Raw genomic sequence first — 25,744 nt, forward strand, 5'->3', positions numbered from 1 at the left:
ACGAAAAAGATAGGATCCACGCATATAATATCTGGTATATTCCATCGTAGGCTGGACCCTGTACTGGAGGAAAAAACGCTATAAAGGATATTATTAGGTCAGCTGACAAAATTGGAACTGACAGTAGATTAAAGTAGCGCATGGAAGTTAATTGTGCTGAAGTTGAGAAATGCACTGTGGTTCTGTGAGAATCTCCTTATTCTAAGGATCTATACGCTGATGTATTTAGGGTCTCCTTGGGCTTTCCATCCTAAAATAAGGCAACTGGTTTACTTTAGAGCTTCCTATCCTTTTGCAGGGGCAGGGAGAGGAGTCAAGGATTCCTTTGAGAATCTGATGAAATTGTTGAACACTTAACATTTTAAAGTGCACCTACCCCTAGAGGTTCATAGACCTCTGGAACCTCGTGGAAACTCCCAGCTAAGACTCCTTGGGCTGAGAGTCTTCTGCTGAGCCTTCTGGTCACCACATTCTAAAGTGACAACGAGGCTGGTCATGGTGGGCTCACACCTGTAATCTCAACACTTTGGGAGGTTGAGGCAGGAGGATTGTTTGAGATCAGCCTGGGCAACATAGACCCCATTTCTACAAAAAATAAAAAAAATCAGCCAGGCATGGTGGTGCATACCTGTGGTCCCAGCTACTCAGAAGGCTGAGGCAGAAGGATTGCTTGAGCCCAGGAGGTCAAGTCTGCAGTGAGTTATGATTGCTCCACTGCACTCCAGCCTGGGCAACAGAGCAAGATCCTGTCTCAAAAAAAAAAGTCAATCAATTAATCAAAAATAAAGGTGCACCTAGAAAGCAGAGGGCCATGATGTGGGGAACTTAATTTCAAATGGTTCAATAAACCCATTATTAACAATACCATGTAGATATGACAAAAATATAGATGGAGCAAAGGAGAAAGCAGATGGACAAAATGCAAAAAAAAAAAAAAAAAAAAAAAGTGGCATTCAGGTGTTTTATGCACTATTTTTGTTCTTGCAACTTTTTTGTGGGTTTGACATATTTTCCAAGTAAAATGTTAAAAATATCAGTTGCTTGGTGACGAGTAATCTTTCATTAGGTGATCCCCAGGATTAACATGTCACTTTGAGGAAGATGAGGCAGGGAATTTAATATGCTGCTGGAGAAAGGCAGGCTGCTGAGTGTGTGCAGCCAGATAGCCAGGCACTTCCAGAATGAGGCCTCATGGTGGGCGAGGTGCCCTGATGCAGTGGGTGGGTGGTGGAAAGAGAGCTCAGTGAACTTACATTCAGACTTGGACTACTTGCTGATTTTTGCCAAGGGGGCAATTTTGTGGATCGTCAAGGGACAGAGTCTGTTTTTCTTTCTCGTCTCTCTCTGGGTTCTTATCTGCCCCTCTCCATGGTATCGACTGTGGCAATGAGCTCTCCTTCCCAGAGTCACAGACTGTCCAAGCCGGGAAGGACTTCAATCCTCTCGTCTAAACTCTCCCTGGGATAAATGAGAAAACGAAAGTCTGGTGAAACTGATCTGTGTAACTTTGTTACACAAAGTACCTGGGACACCCCGAGACATCTGGTCAGGATAGCATGGCAAAGTGTTGTTACAATCTCATCTTGAATCTTTTCTTTGAGGGCTTGGATGCTGTTTCAGATGAGCCCAACAGCAGCAGCATGACAGAGTGATCTGCTGGAAACTGGGATACTTGGATCTAACTAGATGACCTGGCTGTGTGGCCTTGGGTTGGTGACCCTCCCTCTCTGAGCCTTAATCTCTCCATTTTTTTTTTTTTTTTTTTTTTGACAGGGTCTCACTCCATCGCCCAGGCTGGAGTGCAGTGGTGCCATCATAACTCACTGCAGCCTCGACCTCCCAGGCTCAGGTGGTCCTCCCACCTCAGCCTCCTGAGTAGCTGGGACTACAGGCATGTGCCACCACACCCCACTAATGTTTGTATTTTTTGTGGAGACTTGGTTTTGCCATGTTGCCCAGGCTGGTCTCGTGCTCCTTGGCTCAAGTGATCTGTCCACCTTGACCTCACACAGTGTTGCAATTACAGGCATGAGCCACTGCGCCGGGCTTAATCTCTCCATTTTAAAATGAGGGAGTTGATTTACTTAAGAATTTGTTATCTTTCTGGAGAAGTCATTGATTCCCTTGAGAATCCGATGGAATCACTGGACACTTTGCACTGTGAAATGCACGTCATCCGCAGGGGTGCACGCGTCCCTCGTGGAAACTCCCTGCTCGGATCGACGGTCTTCCAGTGGGACTTCCAGTTTTACCATATTCTAAAGTCCTAAAGCCATCGAAATAGAGTCAGTGGTCCCCAGTACAGTCTTGCATCCCTCTCATGCCATTGAAGAATTAATTCACCCTTTCCCAGCTCACTACTTGGGCTCAACTCTGTCTGGCTAGAACGTGCTGAGTCAAAGTTTCCCAGTTACCGCTGGCAACCACGTCCACAATACAACACGAAATGGCTTGCCGTGAAGGGCTGTTTTCTCTTTGCCTTCGGCTGGAAGATGTCCACCTTTGGCTACAGTCGTGCCCACTGGCCTCAGAGAACACAAGCGCTTCTGGGTAACATAAGGGGCCTTTCAGCCAACAGGGGTGAAGAAACTGCCTGGTAACTTGCTTGTCACTTCCCCCCTATTCAATCAGCACAAAGGAAAGGCGGTTCGGCAAGGCTAGACTAAAACAATGTAGACCCGTCTCCTGGGACATTACCAGGGAGAAAAAATAGAGCATTTAATTAAGCCCCACATGCGAGCAATCAATTCCAATTTTCCATGTCTAATTTAGCAGAGCATCTCAACTGGGTGAACAATAAGACTCTATAGAATCTCATAACGGTGGTGGTGCTTCACCTAATTTTGATTTTAAATGTTTCTTTTAGCGCTGGCACACTTTGGTGAAGATGCCTGCTAGGTGAAGTAGAGGAGAAGGGAGAGGCCTGGGTAGAAGAAGCCAGTTACAGGGATACGCAGAGCTGTCATTCATACGTTTTGCACCAGGCATGCAGCACAAAAAATGTCTTCGGTGAGAAGGCAGGGTGGATGTGGGGGCTGATGTGGGTCCCAGACCTTCCAGTGGCTGTTTAGGCTTTGTCTCTGGTTCCAGAGTGAGCTTACCACCCAGTTCAAAGGGCTGGGCTGGACACTGACTGGAAGGAGAGGGGACTGGGAACTCGTACATTCTTTTCAGCATTATTACTTGCAAATGTTTTGCCCCAGGAGGCAGAGCCCTGCCTGCTTCGCTGCGGGTCGTCTTCACCCACAGGACAGTCCTTGAGCTTGCTTTGTGGAACCCAGGTCAGAATCCCACAGGTCTAGCCCAACAGCTGCCTGCAGCTGCCTGAGGGGGAAGGGGCCTGCCCGAGGTCACACGGACAGTGGAGACACTGGGTTCCAGCCAGCGCCCAAGCCAGCCAGCTCCCAGAGAGAAAGTGGGAGACTTTGCCCTTTTACTATTTTGCCTAAGAGTAGTTATTAAAATGTCAGTCTGGGCCGGGCGCGGTGGCTCGTGCCTGTAATTCCAGCACTTTGGGAGGCCGAGGCGGGTAGATCACCTGAGGTCAGGAGTTCGAGACCAGCCTGGCCACATGATGAAACCTTGTCTCTACTAAAAATACCAAATTAGCTGAGCATGGTAGTAGGCACTATAATCCCAGCTATTTGGGAGGCTGAGGCAGGAGAATTGCTTGAACCCGGGAGGCAGAGGTTGCAGTGAGCTGAGATCAAGCCACTGCACTCTAGCCTGGTGGACAGAGAGAGACTCTGTCAATAAATAAATAAATACATACATACATGCATACATAAATACATAAATAAAATGTTAGTCCGGAACAGAAATACTTCTATGGCTACTGTCCAAGGTGCCTGTCACATGGAATTTCTATCCAAGGTTTATGGGAATCTGCCTGTCACTTTGTGGAGTGGAGTGGCCGTCCAGGCTGGGGATTTTATAGGGTACAGGGGCTTTCCTTGTGTCATGGCCACTGGACTACTCTGTCACCTGGTGACATGTCAGCTTGGGAAAGATTGGGGTCTAAAAGAATGGGGACATGTGCCCGCATCAGCTGGGGGGACACCCGGAGGACTCCAAGGAAAGGTGGGCTCCCCAGGAGGCCAAGGCTCCCTGGACACTAGATGCTGGTGCAGGGCGCTTCCTGGGCCAGAGCCCTCTGCCATGCTGCTGCCTGGCATTGCCATCAGTGGAGGACTGTGCCTGGCACATAGCAGGACATTGTGAAAAACTAACAATGAATGAACAGCAAGGGACTTGTTAGCAGTGGTAAAATGCTGACTACTCTCATACGTACACTACATCAGATTGGCAGGGCCTAAACCACTTCTCTGTCATCCGTTTGGATCTCGTGCACTTTCTTCAGGGGTCTTAGAGCCAACCGCAAACTCCTGTGCGGGCCAAGCCACTCTGGGGAAGTGCCCTCAGGATGTCTCCCAGGTGTGCTCTTCTGGGAGAAGCCAGGATTTGACAGAACATTGTACGATTAATCCTAGGAAGGAGGCAGCGCTGTCTTCCCTGAATGGCTCAATGGCTCCTCATCCCAAACTGGGCTTCTGACGCCCAATCCAGCCTCGTCATCTCCCTAACCCACAGCCTGTGCACATCACTCTGCCCTCCGTAGAGCATGCAAGGCCCACGCCTTCTCATCCCAACCCACCTGTTCAGCTTCATCTCCCAAAACACCCCTCTACTCTCCAGCCCTGCCCATGTCTCTGTGAAGTCTTTGGGAGCTCACTGCTTGGAATTCATTGCTCCTTCCTGCCTGCTCTCAGAATATGCTGCTTTATCTCCAGTGACTCAGACTTCCATCTGCCTCCTCCCCTGGATGCAAAGGACAGACTCTATTCACAGATGAATGGACAAATAAATAAATACATTGAAATGTGAGCTAAGAATGTCTATCTCCAGCATGGAGAAGACTAGTCTGGGAAGCCAGCAAGGGGCAGCACCTACGATTCCCCTTGTTTCTGTGCCGAAGCTACACTGAGTCCATGGGGGCTCAGCTGTGGATGAAAAGCCAAGGTCCCCTGCAGTGTGGGAGGAAGCAGCAGCAGGAACGATCTTCTCAAGGGACAACGTGGACCCTGAAAGAGTTTGTCTCTGTAAGGCTAAGGACTGGATAACTGGAGAACACCACACCAAGAGTCCAGGTGGCCAAGGAGGGCCTGGCTGTGCTGGCAAGTGGAGTTTCTGCCCAGGTCTCAGGTCCCAGGTCCCAGGTCCCAGATTCCAGGCATGCCTGGGGATGCCTGCTCCTTCTTGAGCTCCAGGTGGGGGATGGCAGGCTTGTGGGCATCAGCCTCAACATGGGATTTACTGCAAAAAGGCTGATTCTTCATTCTTAGCTACAAGTGTTCAGAGCTGGCAGGAGGCAGCAGCATTAGGGAAATACCACTGGTGGTGGTAAGCGGAAGGAGAACATACTGATCCCTCTGGAACCCGTGGAAAGGTTGGGTGGGAGAGTTTGATCAGTGTGGTTTGCAGTACTGGACCTTTGACTTCCAATGGTGGCATGGCCCAGGAAAAATGGTGTTAGGGAAATCATGAAATTCTGTAGGCTCAGTATGCAAATACCAATGGTTACTAGTTCTGTGGGCATCCAGAACCCAGCCTGGGATGTTAAAGCCTCTGCTGGGAAGGAAAAGAGAATGAAAGAAGACTGAGCTACTCCAGCAAGATTGGACGTGCTCAGTAGATGGCCAGAGAGAGGAAAAGGCAAGCAGGCAGGACACAGTCAGCCTGGGACATCGGGCCCCCAGGGACAAGGATCACAGACACACAGCCTCTGTGGTCTTATGCCCCTCCAGCTTTGGGAGTCCTCCCTGGGCTCTAGAACATCACTAGGTGGTCTATGTGGTGCACCCTTGAGTGTGTTTCAGGCAGGGCGATGGGTTGAGGTTACTATGTAGTCACAGGGAGTGCTGAGTTACATGTGCATGATAGGCAAGGCTGGGCCCTCCAGGATGAGGTCATTGACATCGTTCATGAGCTCATGTTCACTGGCCATGTGGGGGTCCAGGAGTTCACATTCACTGGCCGGACCAGCGCTTTGGAGGTGGCGGAGACGGGCCTGAAGCTGCTCCTGCTCCTTCTTGAGCTCCAGGTAGGAGTGGGAGAAGGTGTGGAAGATAGACGTGGCCGGGAAGGCCATGATGAGGATCCCGCTCAGGATGCTGCTGAGGGCCACCATCTGGCCTGGCACACTGCGGGGCACCATGTCCCCGTAGCCCACCGTTGTCATGGAGATGATGGCCCACCAATAGGAGGCGGGGATGCTGGTGAACTCCAGCACCCGCCCTGACTCCTTCTCGGCCACGTAGACCAAAGGGGAGAATAGGGTGACGGCCACGGCCAGGAAGAGAAGGAGCAGGCCGAACTCACGTGTGCAGCGGCGCACAGTGAGCCCTAGCGTCTGCAGCCCCAGCGAGTGGCGGGCCAGGCGCATCACGTAGAGGATGCGCAGTGCCCGCAGCACACGCAGGACCAGCCCCACCTTCTCCAGGTAGGAGCTCCCACTCGGCCTCTCGCCATCCTCCGGGGACTCCTCAGACACCGCCAGTGACACGTAGTATGGGGAGATGGCCAGGATGTCGATGATGTTCAGGGGCCCCTGGAAGAACTGACACTTGTCTTGGGCCTGGACAAACCGCAGGCAGAACTCCAGAGAGAACCAGGCCACGCAGACGGTCTCCACGATGAAAATATAGTAGCACTTCCGAGAGCATTCGCCCTGCGGGGAGAAGAGGCAACAACTCGGGGTAGAGAGTGGACCCGCAACAGCGCTGGAAATTGGGGGACGACTTCATGCCCGTGAGCTTTGTGCCGTAAACTTAGTTGTCCACCAGAACCTCCTTTTACACAGTTTTCCAGTTGTGGCTGGGTATACAGCAGATCGGCTAGGTCAGAGACCGTTCTTTCTGGCTTCCCTTGCCACTAGGTGTGGCCAAATGACTAAGTCCTCACCTCTGGACTGGAAACAGAAGTGATGCAAACCACTTCTGGATCTAACTCGTGCACACTCTTTTCATCCTTCGTGTGAGCCGGGACAGCACAGATGGGCCTGCAACCCAGCTAAGAAGAGAGGACTGGACCAGTGCTGCAGGCCAGGAGGGAACATCAAGGCGGGAGAATCTGGAATAAGAGTTGTCTGTACTCACCCACATCCCTCACCTTGGGACTATTGCACAAGAGACAAATTTGGTTTAAAACTATTCTAGTTTGCGGTCTCTTTGTTATAGCTGCCAGCCTCTACCTTAATGACATAAGTACCTCGGGGGACCATGCAATGCTCTGCTGCTGTTACTCGAGCCACATAGCACTGTCGTGAGCAGGCAGCATGACCCCATTTGACGGCCCAGGAAGTTGGTCACAGCAGTGAAGTGACTCGCCTGAGCTCACATACCTAAGAGGTGGTACCAGGGTTCTTAGCTGCTGTTGGCTATTTTGTAACTTTGTTGTTTACCACCCCTCATTCATTTAGCCAACAGAAATGTATGGAGGGCCCACTTTGTGCCAGGCATGGTGCTAACCCCTGGGCATACTGTGACTAGACAAACAGATATCGTTTCTGATGGTTTGAAGGCTGGTGGGGCAGAGAGGGCTCCCAAATCCCCAGGACAGCCCTTGGGATGTGTAATTGCTGCCCTTGGCACGCGGGATTCCAGCTGGGCAGTTCCAGCCACGTGGGCGCCATTCTGGTTTCTGTATTTTGTTCTTCCTCCCGAATAGTTCAGGGTAGTTCCACCAGCCCTTCTGCCACTCAGAGTGTGGACCTTGAGCCAAAACCATCAGCCTCCCTGAGGAGCTTGTTAGAAACAGAGCATCTCAGGCCCCACCCCATCCCACGGAATCATATTCTGCAGTTAACAAGATCTCCAGGTGACTCATGCAAATTGAAGTTTGACAGGCACTGTTCTAATGTGTGGTTCTCAACCTTGGCTGCAGGTTAGAATCACCTGGGGGTTCCTTGAAACATTCTGTTGCCTGGGCCAGGTCCTCCCAAGATTCTAATTTAATTAATCTAGGTTTGAGCTGAGCAGTAGAATTTTCCAGAACCCCCATGGATAATTCAAATGTGGAGCCAGGGTAGAAAACGTAGCTATAAATATTTTACACACACACACACACACACACGATACATATACTTGATGGATGAATGGATGAATGGCCAAAGCAACTTGTCTGTGTTAAAGGCAAGATGTTGACAACCACAGTTTTCTTTGGATTAAAGTGCTCTGAAGTGGAAAAAGAAATTATTTCCAGTGCCCACAGAAATCATAAGCGGAAATGTTCTTTATGCCTGGCTGCTGGAGGAAGAGAAACAGGCTGAACCATGCCAGTCTCTATTTGCCTGTCCAGGGCAGGGTACCTTTCTGGCTGGACTTCTGTGTGGACTATTGCAGGGGTGGGAGTCAGAGGCAGCACTGCCAAGGGGTGAAATCCAGAGTGTTTCAGCCTCTTCTTTGGAAACTGAAGCTCAGAGAGGGGCAGGGGTCACTGCGAAGCCACACAGCAAGTTTTTTAGCAAGATTGGAGAATCAGGAACTTTCTGTGCCCTGCCAGCTTTCAAGCCCTCCAGAAAGCATGTCTGCTTGTCTAGTTACAATACTCCCAGAGCCTAGCACAGTTTCAAATCCCACCTCTTCCACTTACTTGGGCAAATCACTTGTCCCTTCTGGACTTTCAGTTGTCTAAGCTCTGAAGAGCTGTCGTGATGAATAGAAATTACGCATATAAAGCCATGAACAGGACCGTGCACCTCGCAGGCACAGGATGCACTGTAGCCATTTTAACACAATCATACATTGGTCATGGACCACAGTCTGCCTGGTCAGTGTAAGGGTAGCAATGCCTTCTTCCTATGGCTAGATATTACAGGAAGATGAGGGGATTCTCCAGCCCACTGAGAGGTCTTCGCCACGACTACCCAGGGTTTGCTTCAGGATCCTGAAGGGCTCGGAAGATTTGGGTTTCCATTCCCCAGCCCTGCTACAAACTTACTGTGTGACTTTGCAGCGGCCACTGGCCCTCTCTGTGCTTCAGTTTCTAATACAGAGTTTGGAACAGAATTGGCATTTCTCAAAGCTGATTTGGAAACCCCGGCACCAGAAGTCCCCAGGGTGCTTGTTGTAAATGCAGATTCTTGGGCCCTCATCACAAAATCCAGACCTTAGGGTGGCGCCCAGAAATCTACATTTGGCAACTGCCCCCATTCACTATGAGGCACCTGGAAGGTTTTCAGGCTCCGAGCTAGGTTCTGTCTACAAGGCCTCTTTCTTTGCAGACATCCTGGGAGTTTCTCCCTAGGCTTAAAATACTCACAGCCTGGGAATAACTTCCACACTGATGACCCAATAGCTCAGGAAGGTGACTCCTGAGAGGCCGAGAAGGCTCTGCCGGGTCCTCCTGCCTGTGGGGCTGGCGTTTGGACATTCAAGCCATGCACACTGACTGCTCCCCTCCCACGGCCTGGCCCTCTGGCCACCTCTCTGGACTGCAGCAAGGGCTCTGCTCTGCCGCGTCACTGCACCTGCATCAGGCTCTGCTCTGCTCTGCATCCTAAATCCAGCCTCCCAGCACTGGTCCCTCAGAAATGCCGGCATTGGGCAGGGGGTGTTTATGGAGCCTGGGCAGAGGAAATAATTCCCAGCTTAGCAAATATTCGAAGAAAAGAGAAAAGGAGGAAAGAAGGAAAGAAAAAAGTTATCCTTTCTCCCTTTGTGGAAGTTCTGTGCTTAAACCCAGAAAGTTCCAGGTCCTAGGAACCCCCTGGTCCCTGGGCACACCGGGATGGTTGGTCACTCTATTCCTGGCCCTTGTCACAGGCACAGCGAGGTGTGTTCTGGCTCCTTCCTGTAATGAGGAAGAACAAGTGTCGGCCCGGAGAAGGCCCAGGGCGTGAATGATGAAACAATACGGATGAATCCTACGGGCCTGGTGTGGAGCAAAGCAAGCTGGGTGTGTGTTTCCATTTGCAGGAAGCTCGAGATCAGACAGCCTCATCTAGGGTACACAAAGTGATCAGAACAGAGGCTGCCTCTGGGTAGTGTAAGGATGGCCTGTGAAGGGCCACAAGGGAGCTTTCTAGGGTCACGGAAATATTCTGTACTCACAGGGGAGAGGCTGACATGGGTGCATCCGCTTATTAAATTCTGCACCTAAGATTTGTGCATTTCAGTGTATGTACATTTTACCTGTAAAGCTGTAAAAGAAAAATAGTAACAAATGATACGTGATTTGAGGTGGAGAGGGGATAGAAAGAGAGAGGAAACAAGAATGGCAGAATATTGGCTGGGCACGATGGCTCACGCCTGCAATCCCAGCACTTTGGGAGGGCAAGGCGGGTGGATCACCTAAGGCCAGGAGTTCGAGACCAGCCTGACCAATGTGGTGAAACCTTGTCTCTACTAAAAATACACAAATTAGCCAGGCGTGGTGACACATGCCTGTAATCCCAGCTACTTGGGAGGCTGAGGCAGGAGAATCGCTTGAACCTGAGAGGTGGAGGGTGCAGTGAGCCGAGATCGCACCACTGCACTGCAGCCTGCGTGATAGGTGATAGAGCGAGACTCCATCTCAAAAAAAAAAAAAAAAAAAAAAAAAAGTGGCAGAATATTGACCATTGCGTGTAGCTGAGTCATGGTTTCCCAGGGGTTCCCTATATTATTCTATTGACTTTGTAAATGTCTGAAATTCTCCATAATAAAAAGTTAAAAAACAAAAATAAAGGATAACCAAAACCACAGTAAGACACAATTTGACATCCACTAGGATGGCTAGAATCATAAAGACAGACAATAGCCAAGTGTCGGTGAGATTGTGGAGAATCACTGCTGGTGCAGATGTAAAATGGGGCAGTGGCAGTGGAAACAGTTTGGCAGGTCCTCAAAAGGTTAAACAGAGTTAACATGCAACCCAGCTGTTCCACCCCTAGGTGTATAGCTCAGACAAATGAAAACATATGTCCACACAAAAACTTGTACGCAGGCCGGGTCTGGTGGCTCATGCCTGTAATCCCAGCACTTTGGGAGGCTGAGGCGGGTGGATCACCTGGGGTCAGGAGTTTAAAAGCAGCCTGGCCAACATGGTAAAACCCCGTCTCTACTAAAAATACAAAAATTAGCCAGGCATGGTGGTGGGTGCCTGTAATCCCAGCTATTCAGGAGGCTGAGGCAGGAGAATCACTTGAACTCAGGAGGTGGAGGTTGCAGCGAGCCAAGACTGTGCCACTGCACTGCAGTCTGGGTGACAGCCTGAGATTCTGTCTCAAAAAAACAAAACAAAAACAAAAACAAAACTTGTACACAAAGTCCATGGTAGTATTATTCATAATAGCCCCAAAATAGAGACAACTTAAACATCCACAAACTGATGAGTGAATATATAATATGCGGCCTATTCACACAATGGAATAGTAGGCAGCCGTGAAAAGGAATGAAGGGCTAAATCATGCTACAACATGAATGCACCTTGAAAACACGATGCTGAGTGAAAGAAGCCAGACACAGACACCCTATGTTGGATGATTCCATTTAAGTGAGATGTCCAGAGCAGGCAAATCCACAGAGACAGAAAGCAGAGGGGTGGGTGTCCGGGGCTGGATGGAGGAGGAAGGGAATGATGGCTTCGCAGCTCCATGATGATACTAAAGACCACCGAACTGCGTACTTTAAAAGGGCGAATATTGTGGTATGGGAGTTACAGTCAGTTTGAGCTGGCTGCGTACTCCTGGGGGAGGCAGCAAGTGGGAGTAGTGGGGGTCCCAGAGCCTGGCCCGCACCTGTTTCACGCAGCAGCACGGCGGGTTTCCTGAGGGCAAAGCTGCTGCCCTGGGGGCCCTGCAGGTGCAGCGAGGGCCAGTTCTGGAAGCTCCATCTGGGAGGGGCTCAGGGTCCACATGACCTTGGAGGCTTCCTCGCCCTCTCTGTCCCTCCCAGCAAGTCCTGCCAGTCCCACTTTGGAACGTGGCCACCTCTCACTTTTGCTGCAGCTCCTTAGTCAGGGCTGGTCCATTCCTCAGCTCGGCATCCCTTCCTCCCCTCCCTCCTGCGGTGAGTTCACCATTTGTGCCTCTGGCCCTGGCCTGAGGCCCTGAGCTGTTTCCTCTGAGGCTCTCCTGGGGCCTAGATGTGCTGACTCACTCCTCCCACTCCTTTAGCCACTTTTCTCTCCTGCCCGTGCCCTCTGCCACCCTCCCCTCCTTTACTCTGCTCCCATGGGCCTCCCCCAAGCCCCTCCTCACCATGAGCCGCAATCCCTCCTCCCCAGGTCTCCCCTCCCGCCCACTCCCAGCAGCTGTCCCCTCTTCCCAACACTGGGACACAGGGACTCTGAAAGTGTTGGAACCAATTGGACGGGGTCAGCCCCATCATGGGACCTGGCCCATGAGTCATCTAACTGAAGGCGTCTTCCCTTCTGTGAAATGGGGGAGGTGATTCTCATCCCGCAGGGCAATTGTGGGCACCGGGGAGACCTGCTCAGGGACGCTGTAGTGTAGGAGCTCCTCAAATCTACGTTGCTTGTCTTCCTCCTCAATCCTCTCCCCGCCCTGCTATCCGGTTCAGGCCCTGCAGCTGATCCACCATGGGCTCTCCCTGGCCTTCACCTTGGGCAGGTTGGATGGCTGACTTCTCTTCTAGAGCTTCCAGCAAATTCTTATTAGAAAGCAGCTGCCACTGGGCTGGGCATGGTGAGTCACGCCTGTAATCCCAGCACTTCGGGAGGCTGAAGTGGGCGGATCACTTGAGGCAAGAGAGTTTGAGACCAGCCTGGACAATGTGGGGGAAACCCTGTCTCTACTAAAAACACAAAAATTAGCTGGGCCTGGTGGTGCATGCCTGTAATCCCAGTTACTCAGGAGGCTGAGGCACGACAATCACTTGAACCCAGGAGGTTGGAGGAGAGCCGAGACTGCACCACTGCACTCCAGCCTGGGCAACAGAGCAAGACCCTGTCTTGAAAAAAGAAAAAGGAACTGCTGCTGAGGGAGCATTACTAGCTTAGCGGCTATCAGGCAAGTTACGTAACTTCTTGAGGCCGTTTTCTGATCTGTAGAATGGGATTGCGGTGAGGATTAAATTAGGAAACAGGGAAATGACTAGCACAGGGCCAGGAGCCCAGCAAGGGTCTAAGAAGTATCCACTGACTGTGAGTCTCACAGTGGTTCTCCCTGTGCAGAGATGGCAGGCCGCCATCCCATCGTCTCTGTACTAATATCCCTTCAGCAGTCACTGAAGGAGAGACCTAGGGACCCTCCCAGTGTCCAGCACAGGTCCAGCCTGCAGGGGCCCTTCCTCAACGACTCATGAATGAGTGTGGGTGGCGGTGTCTGCGCGGGGCATTTGCAGGGGGCTGGGAGTTGGACACGCGGAGGCGGGGGGAGTGTGAGGAGGCAGAGGAAACTGTCACCTGCAGAGCATCGGGGAGGCCCCAGGCCAGGAAACAGGGAATATTGGTTCTTGGCCGGGACACAGGGAGAGACACAGCTGCAGGAAAAAAACAACCAAAAGCAACAAAACTAGGATAAGAAGCATTTGCTAGAGCAATTACTAAATGCCACCGAGCACAGAGAAGCTCCAGAGAGCAGGCCAGTTCTTTAGGAAGCTGATTCATGGTCCGAGAAAGGGACAGAGGAGGAGGCAGGAGCTGGCTCTTGCGCAGGGCCTCTTACTAAAGGGTGAGGAGGCAGGGAGGTGGACATGGCAGCCCAAAAGGTGAGCTGCATCCTGGGGAGGGGGGCCCAAGAGTCCCAGCTGGTCTTTTAAGAATCTCTCTCTGTGGGCTGGTCGCAGTGGCTCATACCTGTAATCCCAGCACTTTGGGAGGCTGAGGCTAGTGGATCACCTGAGGTCAGGAGTTCAAGACCAGCCTGGCCAAAATGGCAAAACCCCGTCTCTACTAAAAGTACAAAAATTAGCTGGGCATGGTGGCGGGCGCCTGTAGTTCCAGCTACTCTGGAGGCTGAGGCAAGAGAATCACTTGAACTCAGGAGGCGGAGGTTGTGGTAAGCAACCTGCACTCCCGTCTGAAAAAAAAAAAAAAAAAAGAAAAAGCCGGGCGTGGTGGCGGGTGTCTGTAGCCCCAGCTACTTGGGAGGCTGAGGAGGCAGGAGAGTGGTGTGAACATGGGAGGCAGAGCTTGCAGTGAACTGAGATCGCACCTCTGCACTCCAGCCTGGGTGACAGAGCGAGACTCCGTCTCAAAACTAACAAACAAATAAACAAACAAACCACTCTCTGTGCCTTCCTTCCCCAGCCCTCCACCTTAGTAAGACGCTGAAATGTCTACAGTCTAGGATGAGAAGGAAGGCGAGAACCGAAGAGCCCACGTGGTTCTGCTCCCTAACCCCACCATGGTTCTGCAGAGATATCACCAAGGGCGCTTTACTCGGTTGCCATAGGATGTACATGTCCCTTTGACAATATCCCTGAAAGCCCCAGGCAATGTTGTGGGGCAGGAGTAGCACCCAAGGTGGGAGGAGAACCGTGGGAAGGCCGGCAGGGATGGTCTTGAGCGTGGTGAGTTCCCTACTTCTCCTACCGAGTCTCCAGCCAGAGCAAGCCCTCAGAAAAGACACGCTGAAAGCCAGAGCAGAGGAGGAATGAGGGCAGGCACTGGAAGGGGATGGAGAGGACATTTGAGTCACCGGCCCCTGACTTGGCCATTGCGATTCAGGTTGGAGGGAGCCAGGGACGGAGGCTGGTGAGCAGAGCAGCAGAGCAGGTGCAGAGGTATGAGCCCAGCCCCAAGGGGGAGCAAAACAACAAGCGTCCACTCTGTGCTGGTGCCTGATATACAGGTTTTCATTCAGTCCTCAGCACCGCCCTCTGAATAGTGTTATGATTGTCCTCTTTGATGGGTGAGGAAATAGAGGCACAGAGAAAGAAAAGGACTTGTCTGAGGGCAGAGCCAGGGAGTAGGAGAGCTGGGACTCAACCCGGGACGAGCAAACTGAAGATGCTGGTCCTTTCCATGACCTGATACTATCTGCAGTGGTTGGGATGTCTTAGTAGCAGTAAAGAGGAAGCAAAATGGTCCTGGCCAGTGGTGGTCAGGCTGCCCCGGAGGGAGGTAAAAGGCAGAGCTGCCCGGCCAGGTCTGAGGTCACGTAGAGAGGGCGCGAGAGACGAATGGCAGGGAGGACAATGAAGGCAGAGGGAAAGAAAGAACCTGGAAAACTGCAGCAAACAGACAAGGACATGAGGCTGCAGGTGCCCAGGGCTGGAAGGACGCTAGGGACCAGTCAGCTGTAAAATGACAAGTCCAGACCATCATTTTACCAGCAGGAGTTTGAGGTCCAGGGGCAGATGTGACCTGCCCTGGATCTCCCAGTGCATTCAAACGAGAGTCAGGGTCAGGCGGGGTGGCTCAAGCTTGTAATCTCAGCACTTTGGGAGGCAGAGGCGGGTGGATCACCTGAGGCCAGGAGTTCGAGACCAGACGGGGCAACATGGTGAAAACCCATCTCTACTAAAAATACAAAAATTTGCTGGGGATGGTGTTGCGTGCCTGTAATCCCAGCTACTTGGGAGGCTGAGGCAGGAGAATCGCTTGAACCTGGGAGGTGGAGGTTGCAGTGAGCTGAGATCGTACCACTGCACTCCAGCCTGGGTGACAAGAGCAAAACTCCATCTCAAAAAGAAAAAAAAAAAAAAACGAGGGTCAGGACTAGATCTTGAATCCTGCCTATTGAAAGGGGTCTGTGTGGCAGCCGTGGGAACAGAATCCTGGCTTCATGTCTCAAACTCATCTTGTTCCTTGGAGGTGGGGGTCGGTCTTTGGAGTGTGTCTCTCTATCTTCAGCTATCAACGTGGAGTAGGCCGTCAGTGCTGGATGGATAAACCAATAGTGGCATATACATACAGTGGAATAGTATTCGGCCATGAAGAGGAACGAAGGTCTGACACATGGCACAGTGTGCATGGACCTTGAAGACATGATGCTGGCGCAGGAAGCCAGTCACAGAAGACCACACCTGGCATGGTTCCATTTCTATGAAATGTCCAGAATAGGCTAATTCATGGAGACAGAAAGCAGATGGGTGGCTGCCAGGGGCTGGCGGGAGAGGGAGGAGGAGAGACTGCTTAGCTGGACAAGGTTTTCTTCTGGAGTGCTGAGAACAAGTTTTGGAACTAGATAGAGGTGGTGGTGGCTGCAGAAGATCGTGATTGTACTAAATGCCACTAAATTGTTTCCTTTAAGGTGCTCGATTTCATGTTTTGTAAATGTCAACGCAGAAAAATGGAGCAGGGGGCTGGGGTGCAGTGGCTCATGCCTGTAATCCCAACACTTTGGGAGGCCGAGGTGGGAGAATCATTGGAGCTCAGGAGTTTGAGACCAGCCTGGCCAACGTGGTGAAACCCATCTCTACAAAATATACAAAAATTAGCCGGGCGTGATGATGCCTGCCTGTGGTTCCAGCTACTCAGGAGGCTGAGGCGGGACGATCGCTTGAACCCGCGAGGCAGAGGCTGCAGTGAGCTGAGATTGTGCCACTGTACTCCAGCCTGGGTGACAGAGTGAAACCCTGTCCAAAAAAAAAAAAAAAAAAAAAAAAAAGGTATGAGCAGGGCTGCTCAGAATCTAAGCTCCAAGGAAGTAAGAAATTTGTCTTCTCTCCAGCACCCAGAAGAATGGGCTTTAGTAGGCAGTCAATGACTGTTGTTGAAGGAAGGTAAAGGATGAATGTTTGGTCTCCTGTTAACTACTACTGAATGAATGAATGAATGATGATCAGTATGACGGATGTTCGCTGAGCACCTCTGAGTGTTGGCACTGTCCCAGCTGCTTTAGGCACCACATGATCCCTTGAGGGAAGCGCTTAGAGCACCCTCATTTCACAGAGGAGGAAACTGAGGCTCAAGGAGATTAAGCGACTTTCCCAAGATCACTGGGTTAGTCACGGGTGAGGCCAAGGTTGAAACCCAGGGTGTCTGGCCTTTGCACCATCTTGCTGGCCTGAGAGCTGTTTCACAAAGTCTGGCTGCCTCAGAAGCACAAAATGCCCCTGAGGCTGAAGTTCTAGACTACAGGTGAAGTGGCCCAGAATTGAAAGTTAGGACTGGGCACGGTGGCTCATGCCTATAATCCTGGCACTTTGAGAGGCCAAGGCAGGCAGATCGCTTGAACTCAGGAGTTTGAGACCAGCCTGGGCAACATGGGGAAATCCTGTCTTTACAAAAAACACAAAAAATTAGCTGGGTGTGGTGATGCACACCTGTAGTCCCAGCTACTTGGGGGACTGAGGTGGGAGGATCACTTGAGCCCAGGAGATGGAGGCTGCATTTAGCTACCAAGATCGTGCGACTGCACACTAGCCTGGGTGACAAAGTTAGACCCTGTCTCAAATTTAAAAAAAGAAAGAGAGAAAGAGAAGGAAAGAAGGAAAGAAAAAGAAAAGGAAGGAAGGAAGAAAGAAAACAAAGGAAAGGAAAGAAAGATGGTATCAGTGTTGTGTAGTCATAGGGGGTTGGATTTTAGAGCCAATCAGAGGTGAGTTCAAATCTTAGCGCTGCCACTTACTGTGAGCTTCAGAAAGTGATAAAACCTCTCTGAGCCTCAGTTTCCCATCTGTAAAATGGGGGTGGAAGTGGTATTCACTTCCCCATGCTGCCACAGGGATGAAATCAGTCCACGGTGTGAAATGCCAACCTCATGAATGGCACTTAGGAAACATTGGTTCTTTGATCCTTTTGGGGAAGAATCCCCCAGGGAAATCCAGAACTTTAAAATCTGGTGCCCCTTAGAAGAGCTCAGGCGCTGGCTTGGTCCTTCCTGTCTACACTGCCTCTTCCCTTCTCCAGTGTAATTTTTTTTGAGATGGAGGTTTTCTCTTGTTGCCCAGGCTGGAGTGCAGTAGCACAGTCTTGGCTCACTGCAACCTCTGCCTGAGGGTTCAAGCGATTTTCTTGCCTCAGCCTCCCAAGTAGCTGGGATTACAGGTGCACGCCACCACACCCGGCTAATGTTTTTTGTGTTTTTTAGTAGAGATGGAGTTTCATCATGTTGGCCAGGCTGGTCTCGAACTCCTGACCTCAGGTGATCCACCCACCTCGGCCTCCCAGACTGCTGGGCTTACAGGCGTGAGCCGCTGCACCCAGACTCCATTGTAATTTGCAATCCCTGGCACAGACCTTTACCCCACTATCAGGTTTACTCCAAGGGATGTTGCTATGAGAAGGTAGAAAAATGGAAAACTGTTTACAGCAAATGTCCGTCCATTGTTTCTGTTTCTGATGGAGGAGTTCTGTGGGTTATAGCCCTGGGTCTGTTCCCCCACCCTGCCATTGTGACATTTCATGTGCGTGGATGCCATCAGGGTCAATTTGCAGGACACTGGCCCCACACCCAACGGGCACTGCCTGACCCAGAAGCAGCCGGTCCCTCTCAGAGTGACATTCCCTGAGGGCAAATAAGGAACACAAAGCACGTGTGGCCATCGTCCTTTTACGTAAATGTAAGGTCACCGTCTTGGGAGAACAAAGACTGCGTCGTCCTCAGCCTCCCTGCTCTCTGAATTATTATCTAAACAGGAACACAGACACTCTCCGGGCAGCACCTCAGCCTGTCTCTGGGCACACACACAAAGGCGCTTTCACTCAGGAGAAAGCATAAAGATACTGTGGCTGGGCCCGGGCATAAATCTCTCTTGTCCCAGGAGGAGACGTGGCTGCCTGATCCTCGGCTGAAACTTTGGACTGCGCAGGTCTGCAGGCCCACCTCTCCCCTCTAATTTGATTTCCCTAGTCACTGTTAAGCTGGGCCTGGGCTCATGCCCTTCGTCATTTTCAAAGCATTGGATTTTGAAAAGATCTTGGCCGTCTGCACAACCGAAATCCTGGCTCCTACACAATTTCTCCCCTCTCTGGAAATCTCTAAGAGGGAACAGGTTTGTGGGCATCCAGGGGCCTTTCTTTATTAATTGGAATCAGGGCACCCTTAAGAAATGGGGTAGGGAGGTCACTTGTTTTATCTTAATCTCTGTACTGCGGAGTCCACACATAAATATTTCTGTGAACAGGCAGGCGCTGAAATCACATGCTTTCATGCTGTAGAATGAAAAAATGCCTATGATTGGCATTATCGTCTTCTCCATGGGAAAATAAGCTGTTTAGAGGCCCAAGTATTTTGTGGGGTTTTTTTAGGGTCAAACTTTTGTAGGTTGGACAAGACACATTTTATTCAACCCATATTTACTGGGATCCTACTGTGTGTGAGGCATGGGCTGGTTCTCCATTTAAGTCCTTTCTATCTGGCAAGTTCTCTGATCCCGGTGTCTTGCCCTGGGACATATCTTTAAGCGAAGAGAACTTAGGTGAGCTGGCAACTGTTATGAGCCAAATAGAGCAAGCACCATCTTACGTATGTGTTTAGTTTCTCTCTCTGTTGATTACAAGGTAAGCTCCAAACGTCAGGATGATGGGCAGCCCTGGGGAGCTCGGTGCCGGGAGGAGTGATCTTTTACATCAGGAAACAATCTAGTTCTCTGAAGCTTTCCAATAACCCTCTCAACCAAATGCTAGGTTCTTATTTTGCTTCTCAGACCATCTGGCTCCCGGTTGGAGGGAGGGTATCTTGGGGTCTCCTGTAACTCCCTGGAAAGGGGATGAAGGTATGGGCAAGCAGCACTTTTTGCTCTGGCCTCCTGGGGCGGGGTGACTTACATATCAGCTCACCTGTGAGTTTCCCATCCAGTGAGACTGGCCCAGACACTGAGCACTGCAGGGAAACTGAGGCCTGGGGACCTTTGCATCCTTGGTGTCCTTACTGTGGAGCTCCGAGGAAAATAAATGGCCCGTGCCTCAGTTTCCTCATCTGAAAACGGAGTGGGGATGCCCAGGAGAATGTTAGCTCAAGAAGGCAGGGATTTCATGTTTTTGACCTGGTCTAGGGCTTAGCACAGAGTGCTGCTCAGTAAACACATGTTGAGTTCACTGGGTGAGTAAACCTTGGTGGTGACATTACCCATTTCACAGAGGGGGAGACAGGCTCAGAGAGGAGGTGGAGTGATTCGCCTGTAGTCACAGAGTGGGGAGAGCCTGGAGAGGTGACGCTGGGTCTGTGTGGCCCACTGAGTCCATGCGTGACTGAGGGCCACTGAATGACTTTCACGGTGAGTCGTAGGCACTTTTGCCTTTGTAGGACTCCAAAAAAAAAAAAAAAAAAAAAAAAAAAGATGAAAAATTGTCTTTTATCACTGATGGTCTAATAATGAATATAATCCACGTTGGATAATATTCATGTTTTTTCTTCTTATTTTAAGACCTGAAGACATTTTCGTGGGCCCCTAAAAGACACCTCTGCCCGGGCACCCTGCGGGATGGAGCCATGGGCCCCATCAGAGGCCACTCACCTGGTCCTCCTCCGCCCTGAGGTCCGGCATGGTGCTGACGCACAGGCTGACGGCGGTGGTGGCCACGAAGAGGATGGAGAGGCAAGCGAAGACCTTCCCAGGCAGCCCGGACTGCGGGTTTTCCACCATCTCGCGCAGTCGGTTCATGCAGAGGCCCCAGCGCGAGGAGTGCGAGGCAGGGCGGCGTGTCTCCCTCTGCTGCCGCAGAACCTCCTCCCTGTGCAGCTTGGCCAGCTCCTCCAGCTCCTCCAGCTTCCTCAGCAGCTTCCGCAGGCAGCACCTCTCCAGGTGGGCCTCCTCGATGCCCCAGTAGGCCAGCTCCTCCTGGAAGGACAGCGCGCACATCTCCTGCAGCAGCACCAGCTTCCCGGCCGCCAGGAAGCTCACGATCACCCCGAAGGCGCTGGGGCTCCTGTCAAAGAAGAACTCCCGGTTGTCTTCGTCGTAATCATCGCAGAGCTGCGCGATCTCCTCGTAGCTCCGACAGAGCCTGAGTTTGCTCAGGCGGCTCAGCGGGAACTGGTCTAGCGTGCTCCAGGGGAGGCGATACCTCCTGCCCCCCACGTTGATCAGGATCTCCTTCTTCAGGTCCACCGGGGAGGCGTCCAGGGCGCCCACCTTCCGCACCCTGCGGTAGTAAAGGCCCTTGATGGACGGCATCTTCACCGGGCTGGACAGGAGCTGACTCCAAGGGCTGTGGGAACCATAGTGGTGGTGTCTGGGATGCAGGCCCCGGTCTCCGGAAGGCATGGGCATTGTCGAAGATCGCAAGGCAAGGAAGTGCTGGGTTTACCAGTCTGATACCCAAGGGACAAAGAGCAAGAAAAAGGAAGGGAAATCAGTCTTGGGGCAAAGAGTCCTGGATGTCGCGACTACAGATGTTCTTACATGTGCTTTCCTGCAACCGCATCTGCATGGCTTGTTCTTTTAACCTTTAGCTCAACACATATTTATTGGGCACCTACTGTGTGCTTGGGATACATCAGTGAACAAAGCCCTTCCCTGGTGGAACATCTACTGGTATCGAAGAAGAATGTCTCCAGAACAGACGTTGCATGGATGGGGACTGAATTGCATGGATGAGTAACTCAGTCCTGAGCTGGACAAATCAGAGCGGTGCCACTTCTGGGCTCTGTGGTCTCAGGTATGTGGCTATACCTCTCTGATCTCAGCATCATTCATTCAAATGACAAGACTTGTACTAATCTTGCAAGGTACAGTTGGTAAAAATAGAGCTTAAGAATGTAGGCTCTCAAGTTCACTGGCAGGGCCGAATCCCTTACGGACTGCCAGCACAGGTGGGTTACTCAGTGTCTCTGAGTCCTTTGCTTTATCTGTGTGATGGGGGCAGTTTGAGTACCCACACTGTAGGGCATGGCAAGGGTTATATGCAGTAACATACAAGAAAGTGTGTATTAATAACACTTCTAGATGCTTCTGACATGCCTGGCTTCCCCTAACTCACCTCAACAACCTCATGAAGTAGACATAAGATCTCCACTTTATAGATAAGGAGGTTGACGCATGGAAGTCTTGCGTGTCTTGCCTATGGTTTAGCAAGCACCTGACATCAGGAAGTTCAGCGAGGGTCTGTTATTAAAAGTTGGAACAGACCAGGAATGTGACTGTCCTTAGCACAGCATCTAAGCATCTAGGTCTCAGGAGGAACTCCACCAGTCTCACTTAATCACTCTTGGTTGCTTCCTCATTTGGGGAGGCCTTTGCTAAGGGGACAGAGGAGCATGGCATACTTGTAATCACAGTACTCCTCCATGTTCATTGTGCGCTTGCCTTAGCCATCCTTGCTGTGTGACCTCCAGCCAGTTACTCCCCCTCTCTAGGGCCATGGTCTTTTATCTGCAGAATGAAGGAGGCCTCCGGGCACAGTGGTTCATGCCTGTAATCCCAGCACTTTGGGAGGCCGAGGCAGGTGGGTCATCTGAGGTCAGGAGTTTGAGACCAGCCTGGCCAATGAAACCCCGTCTCTACTAAAAACACAAAAATTAGCCAAGCATGGTGGCATGTGCCTATAGTCCCAGCTACTTGGGAGGCTGAGGCAAGAGAACGGCTTGAACCTGGAAGGCGGAGGCTGCAGTAAGCCGAGATTGCGCCATTGCACTCCAGCCTGGGCAACAGAGCGATACTCTGTCTCAAAAAGAAAAAAAAAAAAAAAGAAGGGGCCTCTAATGCTCTCTCCATTTCAGACCTATATGAGATGCTTGACTTAATGTGAGTGTTTTAGATTTAGCCAATTCACATATTTAAAAAGTCCTTTCCATAATATTTCTAACCTTCAGATCCTGCAACCATTTCTTATGCCATTCATTCTAGCCAGAGCCATTTCCAAAGCATCTATAAGCTTACATTTTCAGATGCACTCCACTCCAATCAAGAGAGAAACTCGGCAGCTGAATGGAAATCAAAGTTCCTCTCAATTTCAGAGCCAGTTGGATTCTGGTGGATAGTGGAGAGTGAATTGCAGCCTATTTCACACTCTTGCTCCCCGCACAACATTCTGTTGTTCTGAGTGCATTACTTTGCTCACAGGGGACCGCCAGAGGAGGATGAGGAGCCTGCAGAGAGAAGAGTATTTTGAAATCCGGGGAGCCCTTTGCCAGCTTCCTCATTTTCCCAGTGCAAAAACCAAGACCCAGCGAGGGGAAGTAACTTGTCCAAGGTCACACAGCAAATCCAAATCCAACCCAGCACTCTGTCCCCCAGCCTGGGGCTCCTTCCAGAACCTGCAAACTGCCCTTTCTGCATTCACTGAATAAACCCAATTTTTCAATCTACGGCTTTCCAAACAGCTGGCAAGCAGCTCCTTCCGGAGCATGGGAAAGGAATTCACTGAAAATAGCACTTTTGCCAAGGATGTTTAACAGCATCAACCTCCCCCCGGCCCCTGCCCGCTCTGCAGCAAGCATTAACTCTTCCCGTCAAGTTTCACTCACCCTCTTGTCTCAGGGAGCCAGTTTCCAGCTGTTTCTCTGCCAAGCAAGGGGAGCCCATGTCTTGGTGCCCAGGGAAGGGACAGGTTTGTAGTGGAGATGAAGGGGAAGAAAAATAATTCCCAAAACAGCAGTTTCTGGCAGAGTTAGTTTCCAATCTTTCTTCCCGTGCCGCCTCCAGAAACCAGAAGTTCATTCATTCTGCATCTCTCTCCAGCAGCTGCAGGAGAGCCCTGGGGGATTGAGGTGGGATTGTTTTAAAGGACCCAGAAGTCCTTTTCCTTATGAGAGATGAGAGTCTGGGGGTTCTTGCTGGGAGGGAGCCAGGGCAGCTGTTCTGGTTGAGCAGCGGACTCTGCACTTCAAGTCCCACAGGGACAGCCAGTGTGGTCCTGCAAGAGAAGCCAGTGTGTGTGTGTGTTGGGGGGGGGGGGGGTGGAATGGGAAGGGCTTAGAAATAATCTCTCCATCAGCCAGCAGCAGGAAGGAGCAGCAGCCGCTGCCACTCTGCCAACCGCCTAGGAGGCAAGGGGAGCTGTCCTCCCTCCCCTGGCATGGAGGAGCACAACTCAGGAGGGGCAGAGGGCAACTTGGGGCCGCAGGCATCTGCAGCTACCTGTCTCCAGCCACCCCAGAGGCTCTTGGGGTATGCTGATGATGGTGACAGGCTCAAGCTCAAGCTGCAGAAGGAACTTTTTGCTGCTTTTAACCAGCCCAGGCCTGGGACAGGTTCAGACAGAAGCCCAGGCTCTGAGCCCTGGGTGGGAGTCAAGGGGGCCGTGTTAGAGAACAGGGATAGGAAGAGGTGTGAGCTTGGAATTCACGCACACGCCTGGATCCTGGCTCCTATGTGAAAGGCTGGGTGACCTTGGGCAGGTGAGTTACTGCTTCTGAGCCTCAAATATCTTGTCTTTAAAACACAGGAATGAGAGAGGGTTCAGGGAAGATCAGAACTGTAAGTGCAAGCTCCTGTGCTGGTTGACTGGTTGGCTGGGTGAAAAGGAAGAGGCATCGGTCCAGGGCCTGGGTGTGGACTTGGACTCTGCACTGCCTGGCTGTGTGTCCTCGGTCAGTCACTTCACCTCTCTGGGCCTTGGGTTTCTCAGTCAAATGAGGACAGTGAAACCAGTGATGGCTGCAATTGCAAAACCAGCATCTTGTAGGTGCTCACTATACGTTGACTGTTCTTCATTTTCTTGAGAGGTTCTGAAGCCCAGGCTCTTGGCTTCTGAATGTAAGTTATCTTCACTGCATTTGATAGTTGAGGCCCTGAAGGTCTGAGAAGAGGTTTGCTCAAGGTCATCTTGCTGGTTAGAACCATCACTTAGGCCGGGTGTGGTGGCTAACAGCTGTAATTCCAGCACTTTGGAGGCAGAGGCGGGCAGATCACAATGTCAGGAGTTCGAGACCAGCCTGGCCAACTAGTGAAACCCTGTCTGTACTAAAAATACAAAAATTAGTTGGGCATGGTGGTGGGTGCCTGTAATCCCAGCTACTAGGGAGGGTGAGGCAGGAGAACTGCTTGAACCCAGGAGGCAGAGCTTGCAGTGAGCGGAGGTCGCACCACTGCACTCCAGCCTGGGTGACAAAGTGAGACTCTGTCTCAAAAAAACAAAAATAAAAACGATCACTTAACAGACCCTTGAGTTTTGATGTGAGGATCCAGGAGAGAGAGAGATTAGAGGGTGAGCCTTCCACAGCTGCCTGCAAGGGGATGACAGGTGCTGCTGGCCTAGGTGGGCTCTCTGTGGACTTGGCAATGGGAACAAATCCAGGCAGAGCAGAGAACTGACTGAATGGAGGTCTGTCTGGTGCTGTGGTTTTCAAATGGTATTGCTTGAATCCTAAGGACTCTGCAGAAATGATTGAGGGGCCTGGCCTGGGGCAGTGACGATGGGGAAGACAAAAGGATGAACCCCTGGCCTGCTACCTCAACCATGGCAGCTGCACTGATCTGTTTCCATAAAACTGTAAATGTAACCCCAATAAAGGCTGTGACCCAGCGTGGTCCAGCGTCCACACAGAGCCACTCAGAGAGATCCCAGGGCACCTGCCAGTAGCGGAGAAGCTTCCCTCCTTCTTCGGACTCCCCTGTTCCTCAGACCCCACAGCTGCTCCAATGGTGCTCTTAGAAGACACTTCAGAATTGTCTTTCCAGCTCATGGTCCTCCTCCTACCCCAGCTGTCTCCCCACCTCTCTCAGCTGTGTCTTATTTGTCTGGATTTAGCCTGTCTGGTTAAATCTCCCCTAACTTACCCCCTTCCTCTCAGTTCTCTCTGGATCCTGAGTATACGGGTTCAAATCAAGAATTTATCAATTCCCTGCTGGTGACCTTGAGCAAATTTCTCAACCTCTCTATGCCTTAATTTTTTTTTTGTCTGTAACCTGAAGATGATGGCACCTATCAATTTGCTGTGAGTTTTGAACAAATCAATTTACATTGACAA

The 25,744-nt window shown here is 51.1% G+C and overlaps 1 protein-coding gene and 1 pseudogene across 1 annotated transcript; both read right to left on the minus strand.

Annotated features, from left to right (window-relative positions):
- Positions 1-2,063: 2,063 nt before the first annotated feature.
- Positions 2,064-25,459, minus strand: LOC126944105 (uncharacterized; annotated as a pseudogene).
- KCNG4 (potassium voltage-gated channel modifier subfamily G member 4) lies at positions 4,842-23,496 on the minus strand. The gene is made up of 4 exons (XM_050773416.1): positions 23,300-23,496; positions 22,713-22,921; positions 20,349-21,145; positions 4,842-6,727 (listed from the first exon to the last, which is right to left on the minus strand). The coding sequence occupies exons 3-4, from the start codon at positions 21,102-21,104 to the stop codon at positions 5,924-5,926; spliced, it is 1,560 nt and encodes a 519-aa protein (XP_050629373.1). The 5' UTR covers positions 21,105-21,145; positions 22,713-22,921; positions 23,300-23,496; the 3' UTR covers positions 4,842-5,923.
- Positions 25,460-25,744: the final 285 nt, after the last annotated feature.

This window comes from Macaca thibetana, chromosome 20 (genome assembly GCF_024542745.1).
Source record: "Macaca thibetana thibetana isolate TM-01 chromosome 20, ASM2454274v1, whole genome shotgun sequence".
Lineage (NCBI taxonomy): Eukaryota > Metazoa > Chordata > Mammalia > Primates > Cercopithecidae > Macaca > Macaca thibetana.